Source organism: Papio anubis, chromosome 16, assembly GCF_008728515.1.
Source record: "Papio anubis isolate 15944 chromosome 16, Panubis1.0, whole genome shotgun sequence".
In the NCBI taxonomy this organism is placed as follows: domain Eukaryota; kingdom Metazoa; phylum Chordata; class Mammalia; order Primates; family Cercopithecidae; genus Papio; species Papio anubis.
Window position 1 is genome coordinate 38692077 of NC_044991.1, and position 25682 is coordinate 38717758.

At 45.4% G+C, this 25682-nt stretch overlaps 1 protein-coding gene across 5 annotated transcripts in view; it reads right to left on the reverse strand.

The window, feature by feature from the left end:
* Positions 1 to 725: 725 nt before the first annotated feature.
* The window catches only part of SLC24A3 (solute carrier family 24 member 3), a 497947-nt gene continuing 472990 nt past the window's right edge, over positions 726 to 25682 (reverse strand). For all 5 annotated transcript variants that reach the window (XM_017945044.3, XM_021921282.2, XM_017945046.3 and 2 more), the window contains 2 exons: positions 6039 to 6104; positions 726 to 2633 (listed from right to left, as the gene is read on the reverse strand). In XM_017945044.3, coding sequence (XP_017800533.1) covers positions 2484 to 2633; positions 6039 to 6104 — 216 coding nt within the window. In that variant the 3' untranslated portion in view covers positions 726 to 2483. The remainder of the gene's footprint in view (positions 2634 to 6038; positions 6105 to 25682) is intronic.

Below are 25682 nucleotides of genomic sequence, written 5' to 3' on the forward strand. Positions count from 1 at the left end.
CCTGTGTCCAAGGTATAGTTGTAAAATACACAAATGTAGTAATAAAACATTTGAAGATAGAAACACTGAAAACATGCTAAGTACCTAGTATTCCTCCCACCCCAGGAATATATATTTTTCAACAGTTAAAAAAAGTTGGTGCTGTGGATTAGTGGTTATTTTTCTTCTGCCTCTTATAAACGAATTTGCTGCATTTCTGGTGGAAGCTTAGCTGTCTGTGTTTACTAATTTAGATCTGGGTAGTTATTTCTTGAGCATCACCTAGCATCAGAACACGGCTTATTACAACTATGTTATTGTCACTTTTAAGGTATCAGCTTTGGAGAAATCCTAATTTTCACGATTAAGAACTACTCAAATCAGACAGAATGGAGAACTTGGCCACTCTAGAATGTCATTGTCAGTCCTGTGATGCTCCTTCTCTCATGTTCAACGGAAACAATGAATTCCTAACTAATGTATTCTAGGACAGGTGGAGTTCTAGAATTCTATGACAGGATGATAGGCCTAAAGTCCCTTCAAGATTTACAGGAGACCCACAGCTGGCCACTTCATTCTCATAATCTGCCACACATACGCCAGCTTTCCAGGTGAGGCAACGCAGAAACAGCAGGTGGCAAATACCTGGACACATAGTGACTGCAAACATTTTACCTTGCATCCATTCTCCTCAACGAAAAACACACAGCCTTCCAGGGGAGAAAGTAATGCACTCTGCTCTGGGAAGGATAGAGAACAGAGAAGTTTATTTTACACTATCCGTCCAAGAAAACAATCGCGATAAACCAGTGCAAAATGTGCAACAGAATCAATAAGTGTGTCTTAGCTCTGAGAGCCCAAATTGGTGATTTCTTCTCCTGTTCCTCAGTTGGGCAAGTGCCCCATTCGTTAATGCTGGCTCGCATCATAGACAGAAACATTCAACCAATTTGTAGCAGGTTATTTTTTACAAATTCATACCAGAATGTGTACAAGGGACAGGGAAAACCATACCGAATGAATGATAAGTGATCAGTGCTTAAAGTAAATACAAGGGACAGCACGGGCAAGAATCCACAGTTTCAATAAATACAAGTGAACAAGCATGGGTGTGTCTTGACTGGGTGGAATTAGTCTGCGTAATAATTCAGCATCATACAAAATCTAGCAGGGCTGTTGAGCGGTGATTGGCAAAAACGTTCACAATAACTTACGCCCTTGAGCGAGTCTGCATGTAACACATTCTGTGGTTTCAAAGGTGTCAGTTCTCTGTTTTCTTCTTCCCTGGCCATCCCTCCAGGAAGGGAGGGGTGCAGCTGGGCCAGCTTGGCGGAGGCGCCCCGTGAGGAAGGACGTTTGCCCAAGAGCCAGCGGTCAGGGTCCAGTGTACTCAATACCAAGTGGCAAACTGGGACTTAATTGACGACGTCTGTGCAAAGTGCGCTTCTCTCCATTTTCCAAGAAACCAGTGTCTGTAACTCCTGCATGTAAAGCAGTGGTGGCCTCTGGGTCACTCCCTGTCACCCCAAATGCCAAACAACAAGAGCGCATCTCAGGGACTCACAAGTTGGGGAAGCTTCTGTTGTTGACTGCCTGGCACCTCATGGATGGGTAGTTTAACTGGGGCCCCCTTGTCCAAGGCAGGCTAGAACTATTGCTTGAAAACTAGAAAGAACCTAGTGAGAAAGAGATGGTGATGATGGACATGAGGGAAGTTGTCTTCTTCCTCCAAAACCTTGTGCCCCCCAACCCCAGAGGACGCCCATAAGACTTTAGCGAGGCGTCCTTGGCTATAAAATGTCATGCATTTGTTCTCGGTGGCCTTGCCCAGTGGCTCCTCTAAAAAGCTCTACATCCATGCATACTCCAACACGTCTGGGACGCAGGCCCAGACAACACGGCAGGTGCAACCTTTGGGTCATTGATTAATCCGGAGCCCAGTGGAAGAAGATGCAAGAGAAGTTCTTGATCTCTGGAAGAAAAGGAGTAAAAAGGGAAGGCCCCCAAAAGAAAACAATCCCCCCAAATCCAGTAACCTAGGCATCATCTCCAAACCAAACAAAATCCCAAACACTCTCTGTAATCAACGGGCCCCCTCCTCTCTATTTCTTCAACAGTCTCAGGTCACAAATTAGGTGAGTCTTCCATCAAATAACTTAAAAAAGGAGGAGGGATTGGAATCAGTGTTGCCTGGCTCGGGCCAGTTAGCAGCCAGTTTTTCTAGAATCTCAGTCGCTGTTCCAAAATGGAGCTGGAAAAGTCACGTGGATGTTGGATGTCTTCACACGGAGGAGGCAGGAAAGGGTGGGTGGGCATGATCCTAGGATTGGGGAAGTGACGATGGGGTAGGGGAGAGCCTGGGCCACCAAAACAGGAGTGGAGGCCTGAGGACAGCACAGGAGAGACGAACGCCGTGGCCCCAGGGTCCTGTGTGACTCAGGGTGCGGCCAGGTCTCGTATTGCACAGAAAAGAAGGAGCTGAGCCTCTGCGGGCACCCAGCGGCTCAGTGGTCCCCGCACATGGGCAGGTTCACGAAGGTGAACACGTTGAACTCAGTCATGATGGAGAAGCACAGGAACACGCCATACAGGAGGAGGCACCCACAGCCCAGCTTCTTGTCCAGCTGCCACTTGTTCAGGTGGACGCCGAACACCTGCAGGGCACAGAACAGGTTCAGAGGGCACCAGGAGGAGGCAGCAGCCTCTGGGGGGTTGGTAGGGGAACCCAGGGGACCCAGGGAAGGGCTGCTGTCTGTGGGCCTCGGGCAAGGTTCTGATCCTCTTTGAGCCTGCAAAATCCACCTCTCGTCTTGGACTGTGGGAGGTGAAAACATCAATATCAGGAAGGAAGGAAGCCAGAAGCTGCTGGTTGTAGAAAAATAACTAAAACAAATGGCAGGACTCACAAGCACATCCCAGCAGCCAATCCTCTTCCATGGAGCTCCAACATCACACCCCTGTGGGCCCTTCATTTGTTCTGGGCCTTCCCCATCTTGCTCTAAGCAGACCCCTGCTCCCCTGGGCACACTGATCCCTCAGTCCTCAGGCGGCGGCGGCTGCATCTCTTCCCATGGCTGTTCTGGAGCGGAGGAAGTTGCTCCCTCCCCACTGCTCCTCACGGCTGCTTCCAGACCATTTTCCTTCTCTCCTCCCTAAAAACACTGAGCCTGGAATCTTGGTTCTTCCCACAGTTCCTCTTGGTTCCTCCTGTTGCAGCCAACAATGTAACCCCGGCCACTGCCCATCCTTGAAGCTTTCTGCCCCAGCTCTTGCCAATCTCCTCTGCACTCCTGCTGACTTTCTCTGTGATTTCAATGCTCCCGGAGGGGAGAGGGTCTTTCCAACACCCTGCCCCATCAAGTCCTCATCCTTCACCTGGCCTCAGCCACTCACACCCACCAGCCCATGTGCTACCCAAATATAAATGAAATAAAATTAAAACACAGCTCCACATTTCAAGTGCTACAGCCAACCGTAGCCAGTGGTACTGTCCAGCCCAGCTGCCGGCCATTTCACTGCAGAAAGGTCTGCTGGGTGGCACTGGGGCCTAGATGTTGCTATTGGCACTGACAGAAGCATCTGTGTTATCTTAGCGTCACACATCCCACTTTCTGACTCCAATCTCTTCCTTTCTAGTTTACTCCTCCCGATTCCCCAGCTCCCACAACTCTGCAAATGCCCATAGTCCACACCTCATTGATACCATCACCAATTCTCTACACTTCACCCACTTTGCCCCTTTCCTTCTCTCCTTCTTCTGCTTCAATTCCACCCACACTCGCTAGAGTCACTCCGGGGCATCCACCCTGATTCCCTGGCCTCTCTCTTGCTCGGTTGTCCTTGCTTGGCTAAGCCATAGCCCTCCAGTTCAAGCCAGGTTCCAATCTGGTTCATGCCGCATCCGTGCAGCTGACCATCAGGGCTGGAGGAAGTCGGCCAGCCATGCTGATGGGTCTTATTTTAAAAATCGAGACCACTGACATTAAGTGGGTCATTCATGCTTTTCAGCAGGCATCTCATCCTTCCCTAGTCCCTTGTCTCTCCCTTCCCCAGATGGCTACTTCACACCTCTCCCCTCTCTTCCAATCTCCAACACTCGCTTCCCCATCCTCACTTATCCCCATGGCACAAAGCTCCCAACCCCACCTCCCTGCCTTCTCTCCTGGCAGTGAGCTCAACTCCACCCTGCATGCCCCAGATCCCATCTCCCACACTGCTTAAGGACCTGGTTCCAGCAACTCCCTCTCTTGCCAGCCACATGCCCCAGCTCCATCCCTGGGTTATTCTAAATGGCATACAAAGATTCTGTTATCTCACTCATCTTAAAATAACACTTTTTTCTGAATTTCCATTTTTCTCCTTTCTTTACAGTCAGATAACATGAAAGAGTTGTGAATGTCTGCTCACAGTCTCCAATCTCACTCCTTCCATTCTTTATTAACTTATTCCACTCAACTGCACAGCACTACCCTCTCATTAGCACCAACGGTTTTGCATTGCTAACTCCAACGACCAGGGCTCAGGGCTCCTCTCCCTGACTCAGCCCATAGCTCCCTCCACCTGGAAAACCCTCCAGTAGGTGGCTTCCAGGACCCCGCACTCTCCTGGTTTTATTCCTGCATCTCCAAACTGTTCCTTCTCTGTTTCTTTTGGTGTTTCTTCCTTATCGACCTGACCTGCGAGTGTCAGACTGCCTCAACACTGAGATCTTGGGCCTCTTCTCTCTTTTGTGTGCACTCACTCCCTTGGTGATCTCTCCCAACTGTAGGGCTTTAAATACCATCTACACTATGGTGTCTCCAGACTGAACATCTCTCGTGAACTTAGGCTTATATTTCCAATGGCTTTCTTGACCTCTTCCCCTGGATGTCAAACAGGCATTGCAAACTTAAGATGTTTAAAATTGCTTTTCCTCCCCCAAACTTGCCTCTCTTCAGCATTTTGGCAACCTCATTTTGACAGCCCAGTTAGTGGTTAGCCAGGTCTCCTGTAGATGGTATAACTATAGCATAGCCTAAAAAGTCACACGGTAGCTATGAGTGTGCACCCTGGTGTCAGCTGCCTTGTTCCTCCATTCACTCGGTGTCAATAAAGATGAGTCAATTAGTTTCTCTAGGCCTCAGTCGCTCATCTGTATAATAGAATGACATTAGTGACACCTCATGGGGGGCATGATGAGCTCCAAATGGGAAAATATGTATACAAAACATTAAGTATACGGTGTTGGCTACTACAACTGTCACCACTCCACGTCATAGAAGAACTGCAGGACCTCCTAAACCATAAGAGCACGAATGATGTCGATTTTCACTTTTGCATAAGGCAGTGTTTGCTTTGGTGAAATCTTGACATTCAATTCACACCCTGATCCTATAAACTACTTATCTTGCTTCCTGCCTGTCCTTCTGAATTCCCATTCTCTGGCATATTTATGCTAACAACATGCCAGGTGTAACTCAATGACTACTTCCTTGAAAAATTAAGAAAAAAACATATTGTGTCTCAATGCTTATTAATGCCAACAGCATATTTGTATGTTAATGGATGCTTCATGTGGATGAGTCTATGCGTTGGTGTGAACTTGTTCCAAACACATCAGTTGAATTGGGAATATTAAAGTACACAAGTGGGCGTAATGGCTGAGACAGCAGTGGAATGGCCTCAAAATGTACTGTCAATAAAATATATTTTTAGTTTCCAAGTATTAGTCAAATTCATGGATTCATGTGGAAACCTGGAACAATCAATGAATTGGAATCTACCTTTCCAAGACTAATATTGCAGACAAAGTGGGATCTTCTCTTTGCATTTGGGAAAACAGTATGTGTTCTACTTAAGATAGGGTCATGCCTTTGAGAGGAAGGCCGGCTTCTTTCAGAAACGGAGAAGGTGTTCTAGTGGGTTGCTAGGACTCACTTCTAAAAGAAAGAGCCAGGAGATGGGACACGGTGGTTGCTTGTCTCCAGTCACCAGGAGGCCAAGCTCATCTAGTCTCCAAAGAACCCAAGGGGAGGAAAGAACAGGCAAACACAAGTACGAGGAGAGAGCTGCCAACTTACCGTGACAAAAACAGAGGCCAGGAGCAAGCCCACAGAGTAGATCAGCCCCCTGCTATTCAGCCGGATCTGTAAGAGAGGGTTAGAGTTAGGCTTCTGACAAGCTAGGCCTCCAAAGCAGAGTTAGGCTTTGGAAAGGGCATCTGCCCACACAACTCTGAGTAGCAGTGATTCCACGTCTCTCCTCTAGAATGAAAAACCAACAGACAGCTTCAGCAGCCAGCTCCGCAGCTTACACTTGAGACGTGTGCTCTTCTGGAAACCCAAGGCTTGTCTTTGTCTTGTCCACTCTCAGTCCCATCCTGGCCTTACCCTCAACAGCAGGGTCCTGGCTGGAGTGCCCCACGGCCACCTGAACTCTCCATCTGGGACTGTGAGATTCTTGTGGCCCACAACATATCCCTGTCCACACGTTCCTTTACCTCCGGGGAACTTCTGCTGTCTCAAACCCGAACTGCTTTTAGGATGAATTTCACGACATGGGCAATGGAAAAATATGAATAAACTTTTCATCTCTTTTGCACCAAAATGTCTCTGTCCTTACCCTAACTTGATGGGAAGAAGTGGAGGAGGGTTGCTGTTGCGGGCAAACAAAACAGAAGAAAAAGTTAAAATTCCATTTCTGATGTTAGTAAAGGGATTTTGAGAGGTTTGTTTTTCACACAGTGGGGAAAACAGCCAATGAAGGGAAAGAGAGAAACGTATTTGGAGTTCCTTCTTTTTTTTTTGAGACACAGTTTCACTTTGTTACCCAAGCTAGGGCACAGAGGTGTGATCTTGGTTCACTACAGCCTCAACCTCCCAGCCACAAGTGATCCTCCCACCTCAGTCTCCTGAGGACTACAGGCACACACCATCACACCTGGCTAATTTTTGATTTTTTGGTGGAGGCTAGGTCTCACTGTGTTGCCCAGGCTGGTCTTGAACTCCTGGAAGCAAGTGATCCTCCCACCTTGGCCTCTCAAAGTGCCCATTACAAGCATCCCAAAGTGCTCTCAAAGTTTCCAGCCTTGGAGTTTCTATAGAATAGCACTGACCAGCAGAACTTTCTGTGGTGATGGAAAGGTTCTATATCTGTGCTCTCCAACATGGGAGCCATTAAGTACATGTGGCTGTTGGGCATTTGAAATGTGGCTCATGCAACTGAAAAAAAAAAAAAAGCAGTTTTAATCTCGTCCTCAACCAAATTTACATTTAAAGAGCCACATGTGACTGTGGCTACAATATGAAGCAGAGCAGGTAGAGAGTACTGGAGTGCTGACTTGGCCGACAAAGGTCAAATAGTTTCTTTCATGATGTAGAGAAGACATTGCATCTGCCTTTGACCAAAGTCACGAGGCCGGCTGCCCCAAAAGAGAAGAGATTCCTTAGAGCAGTGGTTCTCAGAGGGTGCTTTTGGGGCCAGCAGCAGCAGCAGCATGCGGGAACTTGCTAGAAATGCAGGATCTCAGGCCCCACCCAGAACTCCTGAATCAGAAACGCTGGGGCAGGGCCCACGAATCTGTGTTTTAACTCCAGGTGATTCTGATGCACAGGAAAGTTTAAGAACCACTGATTTAGAGAAAGTATAAAGCTCAGATCCACTTCTTCTGGTCTCCAAGGGTTCTGGGGAAGGGATCTTGATATTCATCTTTCACATGCTCTCTTGGAAATGCTTGTGTGCATTCAGGTTTGAGGACGACAGGCCCCAATCAATGTACACTATCCTGCAGGGAGTGAAAAGCTTCTCTGTGTTCATGGGAAGGGAAAGTGAGGCTGGCTGATTTCTGCATTGTTTTCATTAAACAACTAAGTGGTGATTATCGAGTAAGAGTGGTTCTGGGCCCTTCTGACACGGTTTAAGGTACCTCGTGCCATGACAGCACCAGTTCACTACTGGAGTGTGCATATGGGAAGGTGTCTCCATAGGTGGGTGTGTCAGGTTTATTTTCTGACAGGACAGAAAATATGGACACCATACGCCCTAAACAGCCAACCCTTTCTGTGAAGATGTGACTTAGGGATGTCCTGTCATGGAGGGATTGAGCTGGACTCTTTCTCCAGTGATCTGCAATCCCTGCGAGTCAACCATTTGCTGGCCCCCAGCTGGAACATGCTTCCCCGCCACCAAATGCCTTCCCGAGAATAAGGAAAGGCTCAAGTCATAGCTCTATGACACCAGAGCAATGGCTTAACCTGGTTAATTCAGTGTGGAAAAATGGCAGATTGGCCCCATCGCAGTCCAGCTGGTGGCGTAACTTCATGCACACACTCAATCTGACTGTGGGTAGACTGTTCTACTTTCATCAGCTGGGTTGGTGTAAAGAGGCCAACACACAGGACTGCATCACAAATGTGTTGCATTGAAGGAGATTTTCTTCCTCCAAGTATTCTGTCCACACTGACTATGATAATCCCCTGCGTTCTGGTCACTGTTGAAGGGGAGAGGTGGGCTCCTCACAGCAAGATGGCAACCCCTAGGAGAGAGGAAGAGGCTCTTGGAGCTATCCTCAGTCACCCTTGGGTAGAGGTGAAACTGTAGATAAACACTCAGGAATCCTTTTGAGCTCTTAACTTTCAGCACTGCACACACAGATGCCTTCTATGAGGGACAATGCATTTCCAGCACGGCTTGCCCTCTGAGCTCCAGGGTCAAATCCTTGTCAGCAACAAGAACTTAGTAAAGTGATTTCACACCCTTAAGAAACCAAGAGAGCGAAGCTCCTAGCAGGAAAATTCTCTTTGGTCAAACATTTTCAAAAGGAATCCTGTTAAACCAAAGTTTTTCAACTTTACTCTTCCTGTGTTCACATGAAATCTCGAACAGCGTGGCTGAAATTCTAAATTTGGCTCCAGAGGCCAAAGGCAACTCACTATTTTGTGGAGTTTCTATGTGTTTTTAACTTCTCACCTTTTTCTCTATAGCCTTCCTTTGGTCATGAACTGCTACACGCACCCAGGAGTGTATTTTTGTGTTTTCATTGTGAGAGACCTGGGCTCTCAAAGCCTATATTTACTCCTTGCTGTCTGACCCTTGTACTTCCACAAGGATGTGACAGGCAGGAATGAGGGCTCCTTCAGCTGCCTTCTGGCCCAGCTCAAACATCTCCCGGCTGCTGCAGCTATGGATGGTTTGGGGCAGGAGTCATGGCCTCTTTTTGTTTTTTTTAGAGACTGGGTCTCACTGTGTTGTCCAGGCTGGAGTGCAGAGGTGAAATCACAGCTCACTATAGCTTTGAACTGTGCCCAAGTGATCCTCCCGCCTCAGCCTCCCAAGTAGCTGGGACTATAGGCACAAACCACTACGCCCAGTTCATTTGTTGTTGTTGTTGTTTGTAAAGATAGGATCTTGCTATGTTGCTCAGGCTGGTCTCAAACTCCTGGCCTCAAGCAATCCTCCAGCACTGGCCTCCCAAAGTGCTGGGATTACAAGCATGAGCCACTGCATCCGGCTCCAGCCTGTCTTTGTAAACACAATTTTATTGGAACTCAGTTCATTCATTTATGTGTCATCAATGGCTATTTCCACATGACAGCAGCTGAGCTGAGTGGTTTTGATGGAGACAGTATGATCCACAGGGCTTAAAATATTTCCTCTCTGGCCCCTTATAGAAAATGTTTGCAACCCTCTGATTTAAGGCATGGACTCCGGAGCTAACTTCCTGGGTTTTGAATCTCTGCTAGGTCACTCGCTTGCTATATCATCGTGGACGGGTAACTGAACTTCCCTAAGCCCCAGTCTTTCAAAGTGTAAAATGGGGGATAATATAGTTCCTGCTTTGTCGGTGCTTATGAGGTTGAACTGAATTAATCCATGTTAAAATGGTTGAAGAGGGCCTAGGGTATAATATATTCCCAGTAACTGGGGGCTGGGTCCACTTCCTTGCACCCCCGAGGCTGCTTCTTTTCTAAACCTATCACTGAACAATAGCTTACTAGATTGCAGACACTGCAAGGGTAGGAACCACGTCTGACTTTACCCTCCACCTGGCACAGGGCTGGGCACAGACCACGTGCTTAAAACATAATTGATGAATGAATAATACATGTCCATGAGATCTCATTTTGAATATGCATTATAAGGAGGCCAGTGTTCTGTGGGGCAGCGGGGACTGGTCAGAGTGAGGTTAGAAGCAGAGAGACCCCAGATGCCATTCCCTGGATAATGTTCCAGAAGCAATGTGGTCTCTGCCCAATGTTCTCTCTCTCCCTTCCCCACTTTACTTAATTTATTTTGAGTCTATGTAGTGTTTTTAAACCCAGCATGCTGCTATGAAAGTTTTCAAGCATTCAGGAAAGTTGCAAGAATTATACCATCTTTTTTTTTTTTTTTTTTTTAAAAAGCAGGGCATGTCCACATGTGCTTGTGGGGACTTCAAAGTAAACTGCAGAGACCAGGCCATTTCACCCCTGAGCACTCCTGTCTGCATCTCATTAAGTAGAGTTCATTCACAGTTCATGGGTCTTTTATTCTTAGATGCCATTTTTATATAGTAAAATTCCCACAACAAAATTGTACCATTCAACAGGTTCTGAGAAACGCATACACCCATGCAACCCAAACTACCATGACACAGAACACTTCCGTCATTCCAGAAAGTTCTCGGGTGCCCTCCTGCAAACCTCGCCCGAGGCAGGCACTGCCCTGTTTCTCCACCACAGGGCAGTTCAGCCTGTCCTAGAGCTTCATAGCAACGGAATCCTGCAGCGTGGACTCTTTTATGTCCGCATCATTTTAAAAGACTCTTTCAATGTTTTCATTGCATCAACAGCTCATTTATTTTTACAGCAGTGTAAATATGCCATGGTGTGTTTAATTATGCTCCTGTTGATGGACATCTGGGCTGCTTCCAATTTTGGGCTATTAATGTCTATTACTTTTATAACTCAAAAACAAAATGAAAAGAGGCCTGTAGGGCTCCTCCTTCCTGAGAGGCTAGCCATTAAGGAAGATGCGAGGAGGGCCAGGAGTTCTGTTAAGGACCTCATGTCACTATTTCACATCCTAGCACCCCTTCTCTGTAGTTGGCACCTTAAGCACACTCCTGAACCCTCTTTGAGACTTTCGGTCTAGCTAGGTGGGGGTCTCACCTCCTTCCCACCTCTACTCTGCTCATCCCGCCCTAAGTCCTTTTGCCTCTTCCAAGTTCACCATTGTCCATATGGTGCTGATGTCATCCTGCTTGTGCTTGGGTTGGGGCACGTTCTTACCAGACCAGCAGGTCCAAATGATCAGAAGGCGGATGCCTGGCTTGTGAGTTTTTCCTCACTCTAGCACCTAATTCCCTCACCCTTCCAGTCCCTGGCTCCACATACTATATGTTTAAATGAGCATCTGGGCCAGGTGTGGTAACTTATGCCTATAATTCTAGCACTTTGGGAAGGTGTTGTGGGTAGATTGCCTGAATCTAGGAGTTAAAGACCAGCCTGGGCAACATAGCGAGATCCCATCTCTACAAAAAAATAATAAAAATTAGCCAATTCTGTTGGCATGTGCCTGTAGTCCCAGCCACTCGAAAGACTGAGGTGGGAGGATCACTTGAGCTGGTGAGGTCGAGGCTACAGTGAGCTGTGATCCCACCACTGCACTCCAGCCTGGGTGACAGAGCAAAACCCTTTCCCAAACAAACAAAAAAATGAGCATCTGCTGCCAGGCGTGGTGGCTCACACCTGCAACCCCAGCACTTTGGGAAGCCAAGGCGGGCGGATCATGAGGTCAAGAGATCGAGACCATCCTGGCCAACATGGTGAAAAACTGTCTCTACTCAAAATGCAAAAATTAGCTGGGCATGGTGGTGCATACCTGTAGTTCCAGCTACTCGGGAGGCTGAGGCAGAAGAATTGCTTGAACCTCGGAGGCGGAGGTTGCAGTGAGCTGAGATCACGCCACTGCACTCCAGCCTGGCGACAGAGTGAAACTCTTGTCAAAAAAAAAAAAAAGCATCTGCTGGTGATTCTTAGCATGCGTGTGTGTGTATGTGCATGTGTTTGCATGTGAGCATGCACATGTGTGCGTTTCCCTGCATATGTTTGCATGTTTGCATGCATGTGTGTACGTTTGCCTGTGTGTGTTTGCATGTGTGGATGTGTGTGTTTGCTTGCATGTGTGCATGCATATGTGTGGCATGTTTGCATGTATGCATGCATGTGTGCACGTTTGCATGTGCTTGCATGTGTGTATACGTGCATTTGCCTGCATGTGTTTGCATGTGTGCATGTGTGCATATGTGTGTGTTTGCCTGCGTGTCTGCATGTGTGTGTGTTTGCCTGCGTGTGTCTGCATGTGTGTGTGTGCGTTTGCCTGTGTGTGTCTGCGTGTGTGTGTGTGCATTTGCCTGTGTGTTTGCATGTGTGGATGCATGTGTGTGCGTTTGCCAGCATGTGTGTGCATGTGTGTGTGTGCCTTTGCCTGTGTGTGTATGCATGTGTGCATGCATGTGTGTGGCATGTTTGCATGTATGCATGCATGTGTGCACATTTGCATGTGCTTGCATGTGTGTGTACGTGCATTTGTCTGCATGTGTTTGCATGTGTGCATGTGTGCGTGTGTGTGCGTTTGCCTGCGTGTCTGCGTCTGTGTGTTTGCCTGCGTGTGATCTGTATGTGTGTGCGTTTGCCAGCATGTTTGCATGTGTGCATATGTGTGTGTGCCTTTGCCTGCATGTGTCTGCATGTGTGCATGCATGTGCATACTGGGAGGCAGTGAGGCTGCATAGCAAAGGGCAAGAGTGGAGAGTTGATTGAGAGACAGGCCATGGTGAGGGTTGGCTTTAAGCTGATCTTTGCAAGTAACAAAGCAAGAGGGCACCAAATTGTTTTTTAATTGAGGCATAATTTGCATAGAGTAAAACGCACAAATCTTAAGTGTTCTTACTACTGGATGAGTTTTGACAAATGCATATACTCATGTAACCCACACTTCAACAAAAATATAAAACATTTTCATCATCCCAGTAACTTTTCCTGAAGGCAGCAAAACACTTTCTTGAGGCATGCTAAGCCAAATGATATCACCAAACCCTTCTCATCCGTGAATGACCTTTGGAAAGGCCTGCACAGTGTTGAACTAGATCATCTCCCTCCTCCCTGCCTCACAGACACAAGGAACATTAAGTGCCAGTGCAGAAAATCTTCAAGGCAATACTGATCTGAGAGCATGTGAGGCACATCTTGGATTGTTCAGCCCTGACATTTAATGCTGTTTTCATTGCTTGCCTTAAGAAGCATGCATTTTCATTCTCTAATTCCCTCTTGGCAGTTGTTGTGGAGGAAACAGGAGGGTATCTATTTCCAAAGTCAACAGGAATTTAGCCCACAGTGCATGTATATTTTTCAGTACGGATGCAGACACAGATACTCATTCATACCAAGTTTCATGCATACTTGCTGTTCATAAAATAGTTCTTTGAACCTTATTACCTTTGGAGAGCCCATACCCCCACCCTAAAAGATTCTGATTTCCCCAGTACTACAGTTTAAAATCTCTCTATGGCTTGTGGTCAGCTCGACCCAACCAACAAATTCTTTTAGGAAAAATAAGAAGCCCCGGCATTTTTCCTAATTTATTTCTAACTTGGAACATATGTGGCATGTCATTTCACATTTTCTTATTTGGGTAGTTTTACACTTGTTTGGGTGTAGTTTCCAAATGGACGTTCCCAGCTGTGGCTTTACATTGTATAATATCACTGGGTGGGAATCTCTTTGTTTGAACAATTAAATGAGGTAAGACAGTGACCAAGCCCACAGAAAAGAAGCAATTACATGACAGTTGCATCCCTAAGTCCTTTAGTCATTTAGTACCACAGTGCGTTTAGTTCCAGTGGCCACTCATGAAGTATGCAGAGTGAGTTTTGTTCTCCACATTTGAAAGATGAGACAACTGAGGCTCAGAGAGGTTAAACCACTTTGTCAAGTTTATGAAGTTGGTGAGGAGTCAGGTCTGCACTTAGAGTTGGGCTTCGCACCCTAAATTCTCAATTTTGTTATACACTGCTAGGCACAGCAGAAATCCAGGGTATAGCCTCCCTTTACCCTCTAAGAGCCCTCAGAAGTGCATCTGGACCTTTCCTGCCTAGCAATTTTTTTTTTTTTTTTTTTTTGAGATGAAGTCTTGCTGTGTCACCCAGGCTGGAGTGCAGTGGCATGATCTCAGCTCACTGCAACCTCCTCCTCCTGGGTTCAAGTGATTCTCCTGTCGCAGTCCCCCAAGTAGCCTCCCAAGTAGCTGGGACTATAGGTGTGTGCCACCACACTTGGCTACTTTTTGTATTTTTAGTAGGACAGGGTTTTACCATGTCTGCCTACCATGTTTGTAAAAGTCCTGAATGAACTTTAAGAATCACAGATGCCCCTGCAGCAGTTGCCATCAGTACTCATCCACGTCCCCCCATCTCCCTGAGGTGCCATTTTGGTGGGTGCCAGCTGCCTCCCAACAGCCATTCCTGCCTCCGTGCCTAGGACCTTCTCCTGAACCACAGAAGTGCCAAGAAACGAGCAATCCTAGAAGCTGTTCTCAGCCAATGACTCTGAGGAGTGGGTGCAAGCTCCCTTGCCTCTCGGATGGAGTCATTCTGAGACAGAAGCTGTCCCCTGTTTCCCAGACTCCCACTGTGGGAGTCAGCCCTGGTTGCCCACTGTGGTAATAGTCTTGCTAGAACAGTTGCTGTGAGCTGCCTTCCCTCCTTCTCTCTCTCCACTGTCATACTGCTCCCCCTCAATAAACTCTTTACCCTGGATCCTCATCTTAGAAATGAATAGTTTCTGAGGGACCTAAACTGTGATGAACAAAGAGACTGATTCGGCTTTCTAGGTAAGCCCTTCCACAGTAGGATCTGGAAGAACCCTTCCTTCCCCCGGGCATCACCTAATTTTCCTAACATAGAGCCTGAAACTCAATGGTCAATATTAAGGGAATTGGGTGGTGATACTTTTGCTCCCAGGAGCTATGCTTGAATAACCTTGAGAGGCCTCATTCATTAAGACATCACCACACAATCCCCAAGTTACCTATCTAGTTCCTGTGGGGATAGTTTGTAGACAACCCTAGCAGTGGCCGTCTGACACGGTCCTGTTTCTGTGGTGTAAATACTGCCATCACGGCTGATTTCAGACTACCAACGTGGCATCACCGGAGGAAGCTACGAAGAGTTGCACATGATCGCTTCTCTGGAGGCTGTATGAGGTGGCTCCAGCACCCTACTGTCCCTGGGGGCGAGGGAAGGAATTTGCAGAAAAGGGAAGACTGGTTCTAGCAGAGGGAGCAGTGTCCTGATGCTGGGAGCCTGAATTGGGAATGGTTGCCATACAAGGTGAGAATGAAAGACATGGGAGATATCAAGAACTAATGGGTTCATTGATTCATTCCACAGAAAGCCCTCTGCTAGGTGTTAAGGAGCACGAGTTGAGTAAGATACAGTTCCTGTCCTCAGGGAGTTAAGGGGGAGGCACACACATCACAGAATATACCCCCATGCTGTCATACAGGTCCTAAATTTGGCGGAGGGTAGGCTTCTTGGAGGAGGTGATGGTTGGTTGAAAGTGCTGGTCTTAGAAGAAGGACCTTGGACAAGGTCTGATATACTTGGTTGCTCCAACCTCCTTATAACTTTCTTCTGGCTCTGTGGTCCCCTTTCTTCTGATTCTCCACATCTCTGGCTGGCCCTTCCTCAGTCTCCTTCAGTGAATGTTTGTTTCTTCCCCCATCCAACATCACAACATGTTCTAGGCCCTCTCCTCTATCTACACTTACCTTCTTACTTTGTTACTTGCAATTAATGCTCTTGATTCCCAAGTTCATATCTGCAACCAAGACCTTGCCTCTGAACTTCAGACTCATCATTTCCACTACCTGCTTGACATCTCCATTCCGATGACCCGCAAACATATCAAACTTTATTTGTCCTAAATGGAACATTTGGTATTTCACCTTAAATGTGTTCCTCATCTCCCAGCTTGTCTCCCCATCTCCATGAATGGCACCACAATACCCTTAGTTGCCCAAGCAAAGAATCATATGTTACTTATGATTCTTCTTCTTACCCTCTCCATACATCTGTCAGAAAACCTTATTAATTCTCCCTTAAAAAGAATCTATTTTTGTCATCAGCTCCTTGACCTGTCTCCCCTCATCCACTCTTGCCTCCTGTGCATTTACAAACAGCATTGAATGGAATCTTAAAATGTAAAGTGAATCATGCCCTTGCCTTGCTAAAATCCTCAATCGTAGTTATAATAGCACCCGGAAATTTTGCAATAGTTTACAAAATCCTTGCCTCTCCCGACTCACCTCCGCATGAACAGCTGTTTAGGGGCTAAAGTTAAACCAATTACCAGGTCCTGTTATTTTTTTCTGTAGTCTCTTGCTTAGCTTTCCACTGATCTCCAGTTTTACAGCTACTGTGGAGGCAGAGCAAACTGCTGGTCTCACTTCCTCTCCCCATAATAGGTTTTATATCCACACACTTTCCATAACCTCATGGTGGGTGGATGCATTTTTTCTGCTTCCTAATTTGGGGCTTGGCTGTGTGATACTCTTTGGCCAATGGTGTTAGCTGACCTGATATGAGCCTGAATCCAAAATGTGTTTCCGAAGCTGGGTGCGTCTTCTTGTGCTCTTGCTTTGAGAAGAGCAAAACAGGATGTGTCTTCTTTGAGACACATCATGAGAAGACTGTCTTGAGAAGCCAGTGGTCCAAAGAGAATGAGAGGCACATGGAGCAGACTCATATGAAGCCTGCAGCCAAGCCCAGACCAGCCACACACTTGTCAGCCACAAAGGTATGACTGAGAAATATACGCTAATGGATGCCTGCCTTTTGTTACTTAGCATTATGGAGTAACCATAGCTAACAGATACGACTATCCTAATCCAATCACCCTATTTTCTCTTTCCTGCAAATGCCTTATAACTGATCTTGTTGCCATCAGTCTCATCAGGCTCTAATGCTTTCTCTATGGAATTGTCAGAATCTCCTTTCTAAAAGGCACACATGACTATACCTCTCCTTCTCATGTACCCTTCATTCTTTCCATTACCATGGCCTTTACCATGTAGCTTCTCTCTGTCTCTAGTTTCATTTCTGCCACTTTGTTTCAACTCTCCAACTCCTCACCCCTCCCATACTCCCCCCAGCCACAGAAGCAGCCCTTGGGTCCTTCAGTGCAACAAGTTTTCCCATATCTTGGTGTTCTACAAGCTCTTATTTTTGTTTGGAAAAAAATTTTCTCACCTCTCTCCACCTGCTTGTCCTGATAATCTTGGATTCTCAGAATAACTGTCATTTCCATCCCAGCATTCCAGATCCCCTGATCACTGCCACACACTGCCTAAACTTCTGTATAAGCAGCCCTTAGGAAAGCAGGCATCATATCTTGTTTTGGAATTGCTTGTGCAATTCTGTCCTTCCATAGCTGTATGTCCAGGAGCATAGGCTTCTGCCTGTCTTGCTTACTGCACCACCTCCAGTGGTTACCAGTGTAGTACACAGAAGGCACTCAATTAATGCTTGGTCAAAGAAAGAATAAACCAGGCAGACAGTGTGGGGTGAGAATATTTCTGGACAGCTCTTCTCTTTGTCTCTGTTGTTTCTGGACTCTGGTGGTCTTGCTTGGAGACAGAGAGACAGACACCCTCCCTCCATTGCGTCTCAGATTTATTTTACATTTCTAAGCCCTAGCTTAGAAGTATATGCTTTGCCCTGGCTTCCTGGAGCCTGCATGAGACTTTCTCAGCTCTCTTAAAGCTTGTGGAACAGACGTTCATCACCATAATGGAACAAGAAGTGCTCATTTTCCAAGCTTTGACTTTTAGAAATATTTCTTACTTTGGGCACTTAGGTAACTAGCTGCCTCCTGAGCAAGCCACAAAGTGCTAAGAAATGTCAAAATCTGTAAAACTGCATTCATCCTTCCCTGCCAAATGCTTAAACCTAATGCCATGCATAAAACAGCTGTCCGGATGGTAATTATCAGATAATTATGACTTGGAAATCCCATCTAGATGAGACGGAAAAATTGCTTCAAAATTGTTGGCAGGTCCCTTGGGAGGTTAGGAGAGGCCATTAAACCCACAGTGGCTGCTCAGTTCTGATGTCAGAGATGCAGAAAGATGTCATGCGGTCACTACCATGCTACATGAAAGGAGGCTTTCGAGTGTCTTTTTGGAAATAAAGCCTCTCCTAGGAAAAGCTTGCGGTGGAGAAGAGGGCAGATCAAAATGCTCTCAGCAAATAAGCCCTAGATTTGCCTTTCCATGAACCTGGGATTATTTTTCCAAATAACGTCTGCATTTCGGTATGAGCTTCATGGTGATGTCCCCCTACCCTGCCCAGTGTGGCTGAGCACGAGGAATTGGCCACTTGAAGGCACGCAAAGAGAGCCAGGGAGGGACCAGGGACTGAACAAAGGATCCAGAGCAGTTCCTCCAACCATCAGACAGAAACTCCCTGTAAAAATATCAGTTACCATGGCCCAGGGCAGCAGTGAGGGCAGCCCCCATGATGCCTGTTGGTACTTTTGGGATAGAAAACTGGGGATCAGAATTTGCTCCCCTTCTAGCTGCTCGCTTCTTTATATGAAGTTGAAGAGGCCACCTAAGCATTAATAAGCAGACCCCGCCCTGTCTTTTAGCAAAGATTCCAACTCAGGGATGGATCTGGTCTGAAATGTCTCCTCTGAGCCCAGAGTTATGCAAGGGTGACCGCTGTGGCATGATTTGCTTTGGCAGTAGTTGTCAGTGCTTTGAGGAAAGCACTCCTCTCTGCCTCTTTCTGGCTGTGTGATTTAACCTCTGCCACTTGGTTTCCTAATCTGCAGAACTGAGGTAAGAACTAGATTGGATTTAGCATGAAACCTGAGCCCTGTGGCCAGTCTTGGTGGCCCAGTATGACCCCTGCCCACCTTACTCCACACTACCCCTGCCCAGCATGCCTCCCGTTCTAGGACACATCCTGCCTCAATGCCTTTGCAAGTACAGTTCCTTCTCAGAATGTTCCCCTGCTCTCCACACACCCCTCTCTTCCCGTGGCTGGCTCTTGTCATTCATGACTCCACACAGAACTTAATCTCCTGTTCAATAAATACAGAGTGACACCTGTACCTCACTCTCTAAAACATCACTTCATCTCATCATCTGCATAAAGCTTTTTGTCCTCTGAAGTTAGTGCAATCAGGCATTTGTTCATGTATGTACTGTCTATCCTTTCCCACTCAATGTATACTCTAAGAGGAAAAGTCCTGTCTACCTTGTTCACTTCTGAATCCCTATTGCCTTGACAAGTTCCTGGCATATAGTGGGTGCATAATAAGCCCTGGTTGAAAGAATAATCATTTCCTTATATAGGCGTTGGAAGGATTTGATGAGACCATGCGAACAGTGTCCCTACAGTGCCCAGTGCAGACTAGATGCTCAGTGAGTTCTAGCTATTCTTTTTGCTGTTGTGCTTGCCCCCTGCTTTCTTCTCAAATCATCCTACTGCTTTGTTCTTCTTTGCTCACACATGTTCCTCCATCCATCTATCCATCTATCCATCCATCCATTTCTCCATCCATCCATCCATCTCTCCATCCATCCATCCATCCATCTGTCCATCTATCCCTCCATTCTTCTCTCCATCCATCCATCCATCTCTCCATCCATCCATCCATCCATCCATCCATCCATCCATCCATCCATCCAACCAACATTTTTGGAATATGTTACAAGTGCCAGGCACTGTGCTAGGCATAGAGGAAATAAAAAATGCATAAGATGAGCACAGTTCTTGTCTTCAGGGAGGTCACTTCTCCAGCGGGAGACTCAGCTCAAGGGGTAAAGGTAAGCACTCTGATGAGAACTGCTGAACACAGGCATGACACCTGGTCCAGGCTTGGGAAATCCCAGTTCAACATCTGTATTGATACCTGAAGGATGAGCTAGAGAAAAAAAGAAGCCCCTGGTGGGGGCCCCTGTAACCACGTGGTCTGAGTTCAGACAGCCATTTTCTGGGACCCCCAGCCTCCAAGAAAACCAAAAGGCATAGTTTGGTTGGGCCAAATACTGTTACTATTTTGACCTAACATTATTAGTCAAAGAAGCATAGTCTGTACAAGCAAAAGCTTCTGGAAAATTTAAGTCTACCTCTCTATAGGCTAGTTCCTTAACTATTTTTGATGAAATATTTCACTCTGAAATAGATCATACACTTGATGCTTATCCTAGAGGATATGAGATACAACTTAACTTTTGCTTGAATGACTCAGGATCACCACCATTAATATAAATTATTTAACTGGGCTGACACATGGCAAAGATCTCAGGAGCTATCGATGTACAAAGGGATTGCTTGCTTCTGCAATTGAAAAAATAAAATTTATTCTCTATTTAAACAAACAAAATGTCCTTCTATTGTGTGGGTGGCAAGCCACCCAGGTGCCGAGGCAAGAGACCGAGGGCACGAGCTGTTCCAGTATAATAAAATATATAAAATAAGAATAGTTATACTAGATATAGACAATAGATACGATTATATATGAATATCATTCATCATTAGTTTGTAGCAATTACTCTTTATTTCAATACTATAATAATCCTCACTCTGTAATCATAACCTAGGAAAAACCGGGCCATTACAGAGATAGGAGCTGAAGGGACATAGTGAGAAGTGACCAGAAGGTAAGAGTGCGAGCCTTGTGTTATGCCCAGACATGGCCACCAGAGGGCTCCTTGGTCTAGCGGTAACACCAGCGTCTGGGAAGACGCCCATTGCCAAGTGGACCAGGGTCTAGTGCTAGCGTCAGTGTCAAGGGAAAACACCCGCTACTTAGCAGACCGGGAAAGGGAGTCTCCCTTTCCCCGGAGGAGTTTAGAGAAGACTCTATTCCTCCACCTCTCGTGGAGGGCCTGACATCATTCAGGCCCACTCGCAGTTATCTGGAGGCCTAACTGTCTCTCATTGATGCTGTGCTTCAGTGGTCACGCTCCTAGTCTGCTTTCATGTTCCATCCTGTACACCTGGCTCTGCCTTTTAGATGACAGTAGCAAAATGAGTGAAAGTACTAAAAGTCTCTGATATGCAGAAATAATGGTGTAAGCTGTCTCTCTCCCTCTGCCGTGGCTGCCAGGCAGGCAAGGGCCCCTTGTTGAGTGGACATGTGACCCACATGACCTTATCTATCACTGGAGATGGCTCACACTCCTTACCCTGCCCCTTTGTCTTGTATCCAATAAATATCAGTGCTGCTTGGCATTCGGGGCCACTACCGGTCTCCATGTCTTGGTGGTTGCGGTCCCCTGGGCCCAGCTGTCTTTTCTTTTATCTCTTTGTCTTGTGTATTTATTTCTACAATCTCTCTTCTCCACACATGGGGAGAAAAACCCACCAACCCTGTGGGGTTGGACCCTACATATGTGTAAGATGGATATTGGTGGCAGACATGAAGTGGATGAGGCCTTAAACTCAGACTCTAACAGCAGAGAGAGATGTGGTAAATAACTGTGAAACAAGGAGGAACGTGGATGGGTCAACAGGGATGTGGAAAGAGATTATGTGCAGTGTGAGGATGCATTTGGAGAGAGCTTATAAGGATTAGGATTTAGGATGTGGGGAGTATTTGGGGTTCTTCTGTTCATAGGGATTCTTCCCTTATTAAATGCCCTCTCAAGGAAAAAGAGCAAACTACTTGAATAAAAGAAGAAGAAAGCAAAATATTAAAGCATGCCACTAGGATCTAGGGCTGATTTTATGACTCTCACCTCCCTGATTCAGTTCACCAGGTTAATCTGTCCCTGTTTCTTGTTCATTTACATTTTAGTCTTGACTCAGGATAAAAACTTTTCCAAATAGTGGAAGTTAGCATTACTTATGAAATGCAACATTCACAGCTTTAACCAAATCATGGCTTTCTAGTAGTTCCTAGGTTGTGATTATTACTGAAAAATAAGCTAACCAGAAATTTTTCCATTGAATTTTTAAAGCTCAAAATGAAATCTCCTTTTCAACAGAGGGTGCTGAAACAACTACATATCCATGTGCCAAATAATAAAATTGAATTCCTACCTCAAATCATATATCAAATGGAATCTCCTTGACTTCCCTGGAGTTCATAAACTGTTTATTGATTATATTACTGATTTTCTACTTTCAAGAGAGTGGTCTACATTGGATATTTGTATCCCCAGAATAAAACGATCTTTTTTGTTTGTTTGTTTTTTGCACTGATTACAGAAACAGCAGCATTTGGATGGAAACACAACATGACACACCTTTCTCTACAGTCTTCCTAACCAAGTCTCCCCCAAGAGGACTCTTGTGTGTGTCATGGCTATTGATCATAATAAGCCAGAGTGGTTTCTGCTCCTGCATTTCCTCCTTGACTCCAAGGATAAAGTAGATCTTCAATTTCAAGACTTAATGTGGCTCTTGTACAATTCCAGCAGAATGACCACAGTGATCCAATTATGTCATCTTCAGATGAAAAACATGAATTTGGGCCAAACATCCACTAAAGCCTGAATTTTTGTTTTCATGATGTCACCATGTCAGTAGACATTGAGATCTGGAAAGAGTATGCTTTCATAGCTCTGGGAATTACTGACAGAAGAATAACGTTTAATTTGTTTGTTCTCTAAAGAGTATTGGGGGAATGTCAGAAGGAGAGGAAAGGAGGAGAGATCATTAGGGGAATGATTTATGGTGTGCTGAATCGAGTTGGAATTTCAGGCCTAATATCCACGTCTAGTCAGGAAGATTTCAAAGTTGGTAAGAGAAACTAGTTTGCTTCTGGGGTGAGTTTTCATTTTGTTTTGAAAGTTTTTGATTTCACCTTCTATGATTGTCCCCTTTAATCAAAGTAAAATAAGAAATAATATCATGGATCTGAAGGACATTGAAAGTTTCTCATTCTCTGGTCCTGCCTGTCTCTCTCTCACTGGAGAGTCATTCTGGTAAAAATATATTATGCAGGGATGAATTTATCAGGTTGTTTAGAACCCAGTTTTTTCTTCTTCTTTTTGATGTCATTTTTTAACCACTGTCTTCTAGTCCTCAACAGAGGGACACAAAGCAGTTAAAATTGAGATAGGTCTGATTTTTAATTCCTCATAACTTTGGTAAGAGGTAAATGGGGAAGTGAAACAAGCTGAGGAATAAACGAGATGGACTGCCAATGAGTTCATCAGACCCCTGTATGCAGCACTCTGAATCTGGCTAAGGAGCATCTTTATTGGCTTCCTTGTCAAGTATGACCGAGTAGGAACAGAAAGTCACTAAATGTTTTTAAGGAAGTTAGGTTGTGTTAACTGCAAAGCGTTTGTTCAGAGCATGATACGCAAGTTTGAGTTCAGAGCTGAACTGCTTGATAACAAGGGAGGATTGCATTACTGAAGAAACCAGTAATCTCCTATCTCCACCCTTTGCTCACGAAACATTTTATCTCATCTTGAAAATAAATGCTGAAATATTTTTTTAAATACAAATATGTTTTGGGGGGCACCAAATTACAAGGTTATTCATGTCCTCATGTCTCAGCCTGGACCTGAAATGTCCCTCTAATTCATGAAAGGTAACTTTCACTGCTGGTGAAAGTGAATGCAAAGGCCGTGGAAGAGCTAAACATGGATTCCCATTTATTCAACAGGCTTTTCATGGCTTGAGTATGTGCCTGCCCCATACTGTGTGCCATGAAGAAGACAGACAAGTGAAAGGTTCAATGTCAGCCTTCGTGGAGCTTCCTGTGGTCAGGATATGAGGGTATCATAAAGCTGTCCCAAAACTTCAGGAATGAATCTGGACAACCACGTAAAAAATATTGTGATTCTGGAATGTCAATCTGTCATTCTTTTATATAACTTTTCCAACACTGAGAAAAATCATCTAAAAAAAACTTGAAATGTAAACTTGAAAAGTATAGATCTATGTACAACTCTAAAACCTATAGATTAATGTACAAAGATGTCTGTGGTGTCACTACTTGAAACAGTGAAAGGTTTGAATCAACATAAGTGTCCAAGATCAGCAGCATGATTATGTAAATTCTGGAATATACTGTAATAATAGGGCACCTTGAAGATGATGTTTCCAATGAGATTTTGAGGAAAACATGTTTGATATAACAGGAAGTATAAAAAGCGATGTATAAAATTGCCTTTATAGGATCATCTTAGCTATACGAAGTAACCTAGAGAAAGAAAAATCTGCTGAAATGTTAACAATAGTTATCTATGGATTAGACTCTGGGGGATTGTCATTTAATCCTCTAGAGCCGCAGGGTCCAACAGTCAGCCACAAGCTACACGTGGCTATATGAATTTCAGGCACAACACTAAACTAATTACCTGGATCCTTCTTGCATCCAAGTGGGTACATGTAACTTATGTGGACAGTGGGATGGGAACAGTTGGGATAGATACCACTTCTGGGCCTCATCAGAAAATGATCTACATAATATTCCATGCCCTTGCCTTCTCTGCTTTCTGTGTAGCTATGGGAGAAGGACTTTAAGATGGTAGAACCACTGGATAGACTGTGACAAACCCTGAGTTTCTGCTTGGAAGAGCCCATGGGAGCTGCCAGGATGGGAATATCTGCAGTGGAATTTGAGTAAAAAACCAAACCCTTGTTGGGCTACTTCAGTGGAATTTTGGGGTTTTTGGTAACATAGTAGCTAGCAACATTTACTCTGAAAAATAAAACAATAATTTGACCTTCTGTGTGAAAGTTGTTGACACAGCAGGCCTGGTTATCTAATCCTTGCATACCTCCAGGAGAGTCCAGAACCATGGTTGACCTTTGGCCAACCCCTATGAATGTGACCCTTGGGATGTTACAATTGATGACATTGGTTTGTACCCCAGAAGCGATAGGCCATGCTGTACCAACTTGTCAGGATCATTTGGCAAACTTTATAATGTCTACCTGGTATCTATGCTGTGGTTCTGAGATTCAGGCATCATGGCCGTTCGTGCAGCAGAAATGCGCCTACCAGACCAGCCCTCCCCAAAAGCCTCAGCCTCCAGTGGACTTCCCTGGACAGAGACATCTCATGCATGTTCCCTGCAAGGGAGAAAGCACGTTCTGTGTGACTCATTAGGGAAGGAATTAGAGGCCTGCAGCTGACCACGCTGGGCTTCTCCTGATGCATTTCACTTTCCAGCTCCTTTTATCCCATATCCTGTGCTATAATAAACCTTAGCCATGAATGTAATCTGTGAGTACTCCTGAAACACTGAATTAGAGGATGGTCACAGGATGCCCAAAATAACCCCCACATAAGTTATTTCTCCAGGAATATAGAGAACATATCATCCAAAATAAGCATATGCTTTCTGCACAGCCCTTATATATCTTACCATCTGTTACTACCATCTGTTGACATTCTATCCTAGACATCAAACTCTTGTGAATTTGGCTGATGTGAGTCAATTTGTAAAAGCCTGATTGCAAAAGTCTCACCCTCTGGGCTGCAGAACTTAGAAGAGTTATTTGGAATTCTGTGACCCCTTGCAGTGGGTGATGCCCTTTCAGTGGCCAACCTGGATGGCATCTCTCCAATGTGTCTCTGACATGCATCACTTAGCCTGTAATAAGGTGGAGCAAGTCTAAATACACTAAAGTAGGAGTTGGCAAGTTACGACCCATGGGCCAAATTTGGCCCACCAATTGTTTCTGCATAGTCCACTAGTGAGGAATG